At 34.8% G+C, this 11,724-nt stretch overlaps 1 protein-coding gene across 4 annotated transcripts in view; it reads right to left on the bottom strand.

The window, feature by feature from the left end:
* Positions 1–2,852: 2,852 nt before the first annotated feature.
* Positions 2,853–11,724, bottom strand: part of rnpc3 (RNA-binding region (RNP1, RRM) containing 3) — a 14,591-nt gene continuing 5,719 nt past the window's right edge. For 2 of the 4 annotated variants that reach the window (XM_042752046.1, XM_042752047.1), the window contains exons 8-16: positions 11,697–11,724; positions 10,513–10,638; positions 10,223–10,377; positions 8,112–8,279; positions 7,664–7,758; positions 6,362–6,420; positions 6,058–6,190; positions 5,823–5,895; positions 2,853–5,380 (exon numbers count right to left, since the gene is read on the bottom strand). The exon at positions 11,697–11,724 is cut by the window's right edge and continues 115 nt beyond it. In XM_042752046.1, coding sequence (XP_042607980.1) covers positions 5,827–5,895; positions 6,058–6,190; positions 6,362–6,420; positions 7,664–7,758; positions 8,112–8,279; positions 10,223–10,377; positions 10,513–10,638; positions 11,697–11,724 — 833 coding nt within the window. In that variant the 3' untranslated portion in view covers positions 2,853–5,380; positions 5,823–5,826. The other 2 variants (XR_006158445.1, XM_019105972.2) reach the window with 2 other exon arrangements.

Raw genomic sequence — 11,724 nt, 5'->3', positions numbered from 1 at the left:
ATTGTCCACCCCAATGGCCCTGAAAAAGCCAAACCCAGGATTTATACATTTCTTTTAGTTCGCCATAAATTCTTTACACCAACACAAATACGTCCAACGGGAATAAGCAAGGTTACTGCAGATGAAATAAGTCGAAAATTCAACTGGGGTTTCAGACAGCACAAAAAAAACTAATGAGATGAAGACCAGCTCTGGCCTTCATTTTGTCAGCGCTTTGTTAACCTGAGCTACACTTTAAGATGTGATGCTCAGAGGAGGCGCGGCAGAGATGCCTTTATGGTTTAAGAGCGCAAACACTCAGAACACACTTCACATGCAGAACACAAGGTTCCAGGGGGACCCAGTTGTATTACAAAAAAAAAAAAAAAAAAAAACCTGCCTACTGTAGATAGAAGTGTCTTAAAATATTGTCATGGACAAAATAGGGCATTTGAGTTAAAAAATAAATGGTCTGTGCATTCAATATACACATGGTATGAAGAACTCAAATAGCATGAAATGAGTAATGCTATACACCTCAACATAATTTACGGTCATACAAGGCTTACTGGCTTGGCTAACTAAGATTGATGTTCATACAGAACAGACCACAGAAGATAGTCATGATATTTTTCTAATATAAGCATTTTCTGACAGGGACAAGAGCTCATTACTGAATCTCTCGGGTTATATTAAAATGGTGACCTTTGTGACGTCTCTTATCAAAGGCATTTAACATCAATTATTCAAACGAATTACTTCACTTCCTCTCCAAATCTTACTCATTCGGACAACTTCATGAAACTTTTAGGAGTTGCATGCATGAAAAATTTACAGTGAAGCCATCACTCATTTCATAATGAATAAGCACACCTTGGCATTGACACATTTACTCTTGAGCATGAAGAGAGAAAGCAAGTTTTGTCCTTCATGGAGCATTTTAACACTCATCTTCTGCTTCTGTTCAGCACAATAAGCAAAATATTGTTGGGACACACTCCAAAACGCAGACATAGACAGATAGAAGATAGATAGAATGATGCAATAGATAGATAGATAGATAGATAGATAGATAGATAGATAGATAGAACGATGCAATAGAACGATAGATAGATAGATAGATAGATAGATAGATAGATAGATAGATAGATAGATAGATAGATAGATAGATAGATAGAACGATGCAATAGAACGATAGAACGATGCAATAGAACGATGCAATAGATATAGATAGATAGATAGATAGATAGATAGATAGATAGATAGATAGATAGATAGATAGATAGATAGATAGATAGATAGATGTTCAAGCCAGATTTTCATCTATTTTTAGCTCTACAGCTGTCACATTTTACCCCGCTGACTCTCTAGTGCTTTACGTCACTGCAGTCCACCTTTCCTTTCACAACATACCGGTCCCAGCAGCAGCTTGACGTGACCCTTTCCGTAGGGATGGGCCACAGTCATTTTGTACATTTTGAAGACCATGAGAGCAGACAAGAGTCATCATTCATGATGTCTGCTTGGCTCCTGCTGAAACAGTCAGTGTGCTTTAGTCTCAGACAGGACAGCTCCTACCTTGGCTGCTAGACTGGGTGGACGGATGCCCCGACTGCCCCATGACCTCTCCGGTTGTCATGGTTATTCACAAACACCAGGGCTGTGTCACAAGGCATCAATCTCCAGCTCTCACCCCTGGTGCTAAGAATAAAAAGAACCTACATTTGCACAGAGGAAAACTCACAAAAAAGCCATGTGAGGGGTAAAACAAAAAGTTACGTTGTGATGGGAAGTGGGTCTATATTTATTGCATGGAACATGAGAGATGGTTTCCATTTGGTCCAGACAGTCAAAGACTAAAAGGTCACTGGATGGTCAAGATGTTTTTTGGAACATTCATGTTGGTCTTCTAGATTGTAGGGTTAGATTATGGCGACTTGAGCATTTTATCAATCAATTCCCTCATATAATACATTTACGATATTGGCAATTTTATATAGCTACAAACATACATGGATAAATATATATGTGTTGTAGATTTTCATTGCTAGTACTACTCACTGTTAAAGCGCTGATACTTACTGGTAATGTTATGATTAATAGTCACCTTAATTTCGGTCTAAAGATCAACAAATCCTCGGTTCAAGAAATATCATTGACGTACTAGGAGGGGCAACTTTCATTTTACCCGTTGAGCTAAATGGTCACCAAAAATGGCTCACTCACGGATCATTTCAAGTTTGTCACAAGTTCTATTTGAGTCGAACCTAAAATAGTGGTTCGTAAAATGTCCATTGTCACCGCTTACTCCCATCCACGACGACTTGCAAAGCGATTATGGGCGAAAGACATGGGTATTTTCGCATTGACAATCTAATTAGCCAATCAGAGTGAAGAAGAAAACCTGATAGGTGGGGAATATCATATTGACAGGGTAATCAGTTTGTCAATGTGATGATATTAACATGAGAGGCGGGCATTATCGCAGTGACAGGTTATAAACGCTCAGTTTGACCATGTAGTAGGGATGGGCGATACCACTTATTCTGTTTTCGATACGATACCGATACTTTTAACGGCCAGTATCATCGATATCGATACCGATACGATACTTCTAAAATGAACTTTTACATTATTAAATGTATTAAATTATTGAATTACTAAGAGTACAATGGGTAATAATACCTACTTAACTTTATATTTGAAATGCATTTTAACATTCAATATGCCTTAATTTCAACTTACTAGGTTATATTTTTGTTTACACATGGTTAAAATATGTTTATTGTAGTGGCAACCATGAAAATCTACAAATACTATAATTAAACTAGGTCATTTTAGGAAAACTATGGTTCATTGTCATAAGGGACTGCCAGTAATAGGCTGTTGCTTGCATAAAATGCAACCTTTTTATTGAGAGAGTGTATGATTTATATTGACAATACAGAATTGAACATGAGCAATATAAACTTTTAACATTCAAATTTAAATAAATGTATTGCACAAACTAGGGTATGTTTATTGTGAAATAACTCAAACATACATGTTTTTTCTGCATTGTTCTGGGCTGCCGTTCTCTAAAACATCAATGCTTTCTTACTATAGGCTACTCTTGGGAAACAGCTCAGAAGTGAGTGAACAATCGTTGTAATTGATTGATTCTGCCTTGCAATATTTGAGTGTGTTCAGATCACAGACTGTATAAAAACAGGTTCAGATGAGCAGGTAAATCCCTCCCACACAAATATTTGCTAACATAAGTTATTCATCCAATTTAATGCATATTGTACGCATTATTTTTTGTTAAATAAACAAAATCAATGGTAAATAAAAACACCGGATCGATTCGCCCATCCTTACCATGTAGTACATGCTTCTGAATTGTAGAATGAATTCTATAAACATATGTAACTTCTAGTTTATTGGATTGATAATGAAGATATACTGTATCTGCAAGCACCAGTTCAGTTCAAATATACTGACCAGCTTATAGCCCTAGACTAAACCATACAGTCTATGGACTAAACCCTGCCTTAGGGTAACCATGTAGCAAAATTGACCACCTAAACCAACACATAAGTTTAAATAGAAATCAGGGCTCTGAACACATTTTTGTGGGTGGACCCTCTCTCCCTTTGGACATGGCATAATGTTCCCAGTTGTCCTGCCCAAGTGATGTCCCTGACTGAATTATATTCCTTTAAATGCAGATCTCCTTATTAAAAATGTTCTCCTTGTTTTAGAGCTCTAAAGCCCTTTGATACCCTCATTGCGTTCCCACTGTAGATAGGAAAGCACAGCAGTGTCCTTTGATGTGTCCTGGTAGGCAGTGTTGTGCTGTGGGCTCATGGTAATGAACCGATGCGGCTCCTGCAGGTGAAGATCTACACAGACGTTGTCATCAATCACACATGTGCGTCGGGCAGAGGGGAGAGGAGGCACTCGACCTGCGGCTCGTACTTCAATGCCACCCGTGAGGAGTTCCCATCTGTGAGACACTCTGCCACTGACTTCAATGATGACAAATGCACCAGCCCCCGTGGAAATATTGAGAATTACCAAGACATTTATCAGAAATAATTTCAAAAGTGATAAAAGGGCCCTTGTTGGGAATGCCATTGGACACAGATGGAAGCTGGAATTTTTTTCTCATCTAGGCAAAGCAATCAAGAGTATTTGAATATCAGATGGGCTTCGACCCACCACAATATTCTAACACACAACCGCTCAAAAGTTTGGACTAATTAAGATTTCTTCATGTTTTTGAAAGACCTTTTGCTCACCAAGGCTGCTTTTAATTGATCAAAAATACACTGAAATCAATATAATTGTGGAATATTACTACAGTTTAAAAGAACTGTTTTCTAATTTATTCGTGTAATGGCAAAGCTGAATATCAGCAGTCATTATTCTGGTCTAAAGTATCACATGATCCTTCAGAAATCATTGTAATATGTTGATTTGCTGCACACAACGTTTGTTAGCATTATTCATCAACAAATCAAACAGTAAATTAGGTTTTAAATTAAAATAGATTCTAAATTGTAGTATTTCACAATATTACCATTTAATGTATATAAGAGCAGCCTTGGTGAAACATTTCATCCATTAATAAATCACTCCAAACTTTTGACCTGTGTGGTTTATGTTGAACCCTCAATCAGTTGATCTAGTACTACCTTAAAAAAACACAACAACAAAAAAAAAGGGACAGTATTGGTTTCTTTGTGTGACCAAATTGTTGCAAAGCATAGTAAAATCTCAAATCTCATTCATGCTTAATATACAATGTCAAGACAGATCATGATTGAGCATCATGATTGATCATGAAAAGCAAAAGCATTTGGCGTCCCTGAAATCCAACCTGGCACAATGCGTCTTGAGAATCTTAGATCTCAGACTACAGTACAGTGAACAAATAACAGCTAATCTTCGAGTCGAGCCAGCCCTGGTCACAGTCTTTCTTGTGTATTGTTTGTGTTTGTCTGAGCTCTGCTGTATTGACAGCACCATCTGTTGCTGTGCTGTTGGAAGATGAGCTGGCTGACTGATAGCGACTTCTAAATTTATTCTCCTTCACATCAAAGGCACATGTTGTGCGTGCAGAACAATACTGGTACCATTAAACATCAGGATCCAACCTTTTGCAACCTTGAACGCACAAACAACCCAGATTAATAACAATATTGCAAAGGAAGGAATATATATAAACAATATTGTTATGAGAGGGTCTTGAAATCGGCCAGCAGTTTCAATGAAGATACAGATAAAAGTATTATTTACCTTTTATTTTTTGTATTGTAAGACATATCAACAAAATCAAATATAATAATAATAATAAAAAAAAATATTACATCAATCGATGATGAACTTCTGTCCAACACAACTCAACAGCAGCATTCTGCAATAAAATTGGAGGGAAAAATATTAATAACAAGATTTATGTGTAATCTAACAAACATAAAAATATCGCTTGACATTTGGAAGAATTCAGTTATTGCCTATATATATATTTTATCAAAGCAAGCAATTCAAATAACTCTTTTAAAGGATATTTTAAAGGATATGAAGTAAAGATGGAGCTCCTGTAGGCTCATGATTGTACATCAACATCATCTTAAACAAATAGAAATGTTGGGTTAAAATGTATCTGGACACAAAAAATAAAAAAAATAAAAACAAAAAAAAAATCAATGTTCAAGCTTCAAAATTAAGAGACTATCCAAAACAGTTATAATAATTTATAATAAAAATATTCAGTACATTTGTCACTCACCCACTTCAACAGACATAGCTATAAAAATATATACATAAATACGAAAATTGTTGGCCTTTTAACCCACCAGTTCAGTGTTTTTTCCCTCCTTTCTTTGAGTCAGCAGATTCCTGTTTAGGTTTTGCAGATCGGGCAAATTGCTGGAGTTTAAGTTAAGGCGTGATTTTGTTTAGACAGTAAAACATTTGTAAGAATAAAAAATCCTAGGTATAACAAGCAAAAACACTGTTTTTGTTGGAAAAAGAAAGACAAAACACTCTGTCAGAAAGTTAATGGCAAAAACAACTGAAAACAAAGGATACCACCACAAGAGGTTTGTCGTTGAGAACATATCCATTGGTTTCCTTTAAGGCCTTTTCTGCGCTTCTCTCGCTGGGGAGCCCGATGAAGGCCTGACCTTTCATCCTCCCCTCTTTCATCAAAACAATATCAAACCTGACGGGAACAAACACACTTTATACATCAGCACATGTTCATGAAAAACTCGCCTTTATTCACCACTCCTGAGAAAAATAGGAGAGGTGTTTTCTTTTCATTGGCTTTGATTGTGATTTGCGGAGTTGAGGCCCCAGACAAGGGCCTGAGGCATGAGACAGTGGTGCTTACATGTTTCTCTCCTCCTCTGAGGAGATGTCGATATACCAGCCGTAGATGAACTTCAGATCCTGCGGAAAAGATTGAGCTGGGTTATGTAGCTGGTATTAAAGTGAGAATTGAGAGCTCTCAGGCTGTTCTAGACCACACACTGAAGCAACTTTTATGCAATCTTAAGAATCTGATATATGTAGAATACAAACGTATGTGGTATTTTTGGAGTATACTGTAAAAACAAGTAATAAAGGGTAACTAGTAATAAAGGCTGATATTTCTCCAGCTTGAAATGATTTTCATGCCCACTTGGCCAATTAACAACAATTAACTGGTTATTATTTATTGACACATTAATAAATTATCTGGTTATCCAAAAATTGTCCAGTCCAAGAAAATAAATGTATAAAACATATGTGTAAAAAAATATATATAAATTGAAAATTATAAATTATCTAGTTATGAATTATTATAAATTATCCAGTTATCCGAAGGTTTTAATCATAAAAATTGACTAGTCCAAGAAAATAAATGTATAAAACATATAGTAGTAATAATAATAATAAATTATTAATTAAAAATGAATAATAATTAATAAACAATTAAATTATATATATATATATATATATATATATATATGAATAAATATATATATATATATATATATATATATATATATACTTTAATATTTATCCATAAATGAATAAATCAACTCAGCCACTAATGTTAAAATATTACATTATTAAAATAAATAAATAAAATATCAAAATAATATATTATTTCCAAAACAAGTAATTTAATCCATAAATTATCCAGATATTCAAAGGTCTTAATCATAAAAAATAAATGAATAAATAAAATACACAATAAATTAAAAATAAAATTATGTATTTAACTTTTATCAAAAATAAATACTTATCCATAAATTCTGTTATCCAATAATTGTTCAGTCCAACTCATTCAATTATATTAAAATAAATAAAATATCAATGCAAGACAAATCTTTTTTTTTTTCATAAAGTAATTATCCAGTTACACAGTAATTGTCTATTCTATTTCATCCATTGCATAAATGAATGAATAAATAAATAAATAAATGTAAAAATATATAATAAATGATATTATTTAGTTTTAATATTTTACTATTGGTGTTTTGTTTTGTTTTTTTTTTGTTGGTAGAGCAGGCACGTACTAGTTAAACAATAATTGTCTAGTCCAATTTATCCATTGAATAAATAAATAATATTGAGTATTTCATTTTAATATTCAACTATTTAGTTTAGTTTTGTTTGTGTTTTGGTCGGTAGAGCAGACACTTACTTTTTCTTCAACTTGCCTTGCAACATTCTTAACATAAAGTCTGCAGGTTGGTTCTCCAGGTTCATAATTTTTAAACACAGACATTTTCTTCATCTCTGCAAAAGTTAGAGTCAATAAAAAAAACTGTATTAATACAACAGACACACACAATCATTTAAATAGTAAATATAAGAGATAAAGCTTTCAAACATACGTTTAGGAATGACTGACTGACATAAAATAAATACATTAAGCAATCACTCGCAAACATTCTGAAACATGCAAACAATCATATGACAACAGCCTGGTGTGCTTCATATCAAATATTAATTTCCTCTTTAAAGATCGGCTGCATGTTTCTTGCATACACTTGAGGGCAAATTCTTTACTAGAGCTTCTCAATTCTATTTGATGTTCAGTGTACTACAAAGAACAAGAGTGTATGTGTGCACATCTGAGAGTGTTTTACCGTCTCTAGAGAGTCTCCCTCTCTCTAGCTCTCTCCTAGAGATGAACTCCGAGGGGATGTCCTCATCTTCTACCCTCTCTTCCTCGTGTCTGGGGACCTGAGCGCTTGGGTAGATCTTCCCAAACCCTTCTGCAGCATCCTGAACGGAAACCTCCATCTCTACCGTGTCTAGGAACACGTTTTCAGAAACACAATTAGTGCGTGCTTTGAACTGTCACGGTGCTCAATTTCAATCTGTCTGAGACAGGCGGCCTGTTGCAAATTTCAACGATGACAAGTAAACAGCGGCCCCGAAGTCTTGTGTGAACACGTATCAAAATGACAATCCCTGACTATTCAAAACAAACTCGGAAACAAAAACGCAAGGTTGTTTTCTTGTCGTGCACAAAAGCAAAAATGATTCCTGTAATCAATAACAAAAGGCACGTAAAAAAAGCTTAAATGGAAAATCCATGCCAGAGGAAAAAGAAACAGGCGAGTGTATTAATCTCTGAGGGTGACACTGGTGTGTTTGCGTGGGGTCACGCTCTGTGGAGTTTTCTTTCAGGTTCTTTCATAGCACAGTTGGAGATGTCACCTGGCAGTTGGCAGTAAGCCGTAAGCAAACGCATATGAGGAATTACAGGAATCAGTGAGGCTACACAAATCCTCTGGAAACTTGTCTGACAGATCTAGTGCCTAATGTGTACTAGAGCAAGAAGTGCTGATAAGTTTCCCTCGGAGAGGTGGATTCCTTTGACGTTTCTCGTCATTTAAACATATTGTTTATTATCAGTTAACTATCGTCCCTGTGCTGGTTTCTTTTTTAAACAGGTTAGGAAAGCTGTTTGTCTTTGACTTTGAAAGGTTTTCCATCACGGTTTTAGTCCAATAGACATTCATGGAAAACAAACATGAAGATAATGTAAACAAAAGACTGTGGATCTAAATTTGACCGCAGAAGATGACTTTTTTTGCTGTGTTAAATAATTGCTTTGACATGCCTGCACACTGTAAAGAATTATTGTAATTTTAACGGTAAAAGTCTGTTAATTGGTTAACAGCAAGTTCCCGTACTATAAAAAGTAGGGCTATCAAATCCACATCTAAAATAAAAGACTGTACTGTGTATATTTATAGGTATATATAAACGTACATAGACATATATATATATATATATATACACACACACATACATACACACACATATACATATAAAAATTACATATGCTTTTTAAATATATACATTTATGTGTGTGTACTTTAAAAACATTACATTTATTTCTTAAATATATACATATATGTGTGTGTACTTATACATAAATATAAATATATTATGTAAACAAAAACTTTTATTTTGGATGCGATTAATTGTGAGTTTTTGGAAATGAAAAATAACAAGTCATCTTACAATTTACAATGAAAAACGGTAAATTGACATTCCCAGAATTTTTTTGAGTAAAACTATACATTTGATGCTTTTTCATTGAAATCACTGTTTCTTCTTAGTTTTTTAGGCAAAGTCTTATTAAATTAATTATCATGTGATTATAATGAATGATGATTATGATTATGTATTGACCTCGGCTACTCTGATTCTACATGCGGCTTTATTCACTACCTGTATTTTTGCTGGTCGTTGGTATATTATAAATGTACAAGTAGATTGTAGATTGGTATATTAACATTATATCAATTTATACAGGTTTTCACTATAAATTTAATTTAAATCCGTAAAACCTAAAATGTTGCTACAGCATTTTTTTATGATAAATATCTGGCAACCACATCCGCCGTTTTTTACATTTAAAATTTTTAACAGTGCACCGAAAAGTTTTGTGCGTGTTTGTTTTAGTTTGACCATTCCGTCATTCCTGATTCCCAAATAAAGTTTCATGGTTATCCTGACGCAGGGGAGGGTCTCAACACCTCATGGCGAGAGCAGCTCGGCCTGCTGACAGCCGATACATTAAATCTTCTCTCCAGCTGAGTCACTATTCTCAGGGCTAATTGCTGTGTTAATTGAGCAGGTCCGCACAGGATGGATGGCTGAACCCGGGGCGCATTCGGTGATGAAGGCGGATAGATAAATGGATGATGTGGAAGGAGTGGCTGGGGACGTGAAGCCTTACCTTCAGTCGCATCTGCAAATTGCGGTTCCTGATTCTGTCTGGGACCCTCGAGGATGGTGGACACCTCAGCCGATATATGGAACTCAATCTTTTTCTGTCCAAGTGTCTGAGGTTGCTCGAACACGTCTGATGGCTGCAGGGCTGGGCCTGAGGGGCTGAGAGATACAACACTGAGCTATCTTTTTATGTATTGCTGATGGTGGTCTTTTAAAACTAAAAGGTGCTGTTTTGTTTTACTTAATTAATGATAAAGAAGCTTCTGGTTGAGTGAAATGCAGCTGAGAGTTTACCCGTGGGAATCTGGTTTGGGAATAAACAGGAGGTCTTTTAGTTTGGGTTTCTTTCTCTTGGAAGAAGTCTTTGTTTTCAACGGTCTTTTGCATGGCTGGTTAACGAGGCCCATCAGTCTGATCATCCTTTGTGGAATGCAGAGAGAAGAAGTGAGAAGCTATTAAACATGTATGGCTTTTGAACGCAAGGCAAAACACGGCAACAAAACAAACAAACCGAACACTTTGCAGCTTTCAGCTGCTGCCATTCTGGAGGCCGACAATCTGTCAATGAGAAAACGTGCCAATGCTGGTGATGCATAGTCGAAAATACTACCAGTTATTTTTAGATATTGGACAAGAGATTGCATTTACGATTTAGGCAAGTGGCAGACACAAAAACAGTTAATAATAATCTCTCTGTTGGAGAAATGTCCCTGTAGAGTGAGAAAATGTATTTATTCATCAGTATTGGTTCATATTAGAGATACTATAATTGTCTATGCTCATTTCTCTTATATTTTACAAACAGATTAGATAATTGTCTAACAACCACTTAAAATACTTTTTTAAGAACACTAATAATTTAAGAACAATGTTAAATGTAATCTTTAGCAATATTTTTATAATGTTGTGATGCTTAAACTCACAAGCATTTAAAGTAACTTTAAAACAACTTTTTTATTGACTATTTAATGATTATTGTTCATAATATGAAAATTACAGTCTTATCGGCTGTACTGTACATTCATTAAAGAATTCTCACTGTTTTGTGTTTAAAAAATATGTCCATGGTTAAATTACACATTTTGTAATGGGATAGTTTTACTGCACTACCCTAAAAATAAAAATAGGGTTGGTAGATTCTTATGCCCACCAAGGCTGCATTTATTTGATAAAAATACAATAAAACCAGTGATACTGTGAAAATTATTACAGTTATAAATACCTGATTTCTTTTTAAATATATTTTCAAATTTAATATATTCATGTGATGAAAATCTGAATTTTCAGTCTTCAATGTCACATCATCCTTCAGAAATCATTCTTATTTGCTGATTTGATGCTCAAGAACCATTTATTATTATCGATTTTTAAAACAGCTGTTAAAACAACAACTTGCTTGCGCACAGTGCCTAATAATAGTTACCTAACAACGTCAAACTACTTCAACAGACAAAACAGAAAGGTGGAAAACCAGCTACCTCTCCTTGTCCTCCTCATCTCCACTTT

The sequence above is a fragment of the Cyprinus carpio genome, chromosome B24 (genome assembly GCF_018340385.1).
Source record: "Cyprinus carpio isolate SPL01 chromosome B24, ASM1834038v1, whole genome shotgun sequence".
NCBI lineage: Eukaryota > Metazoa > Chordata > Actinopteri > Cypriniformes > Cyprinidae > Cyprinus > Cyprinus carpio.
The sequence above is the reverse complement of the archived record's forward strand: the minus strand, read 5'-3'. Positions and strand labels throughout refer to the sequence as shown.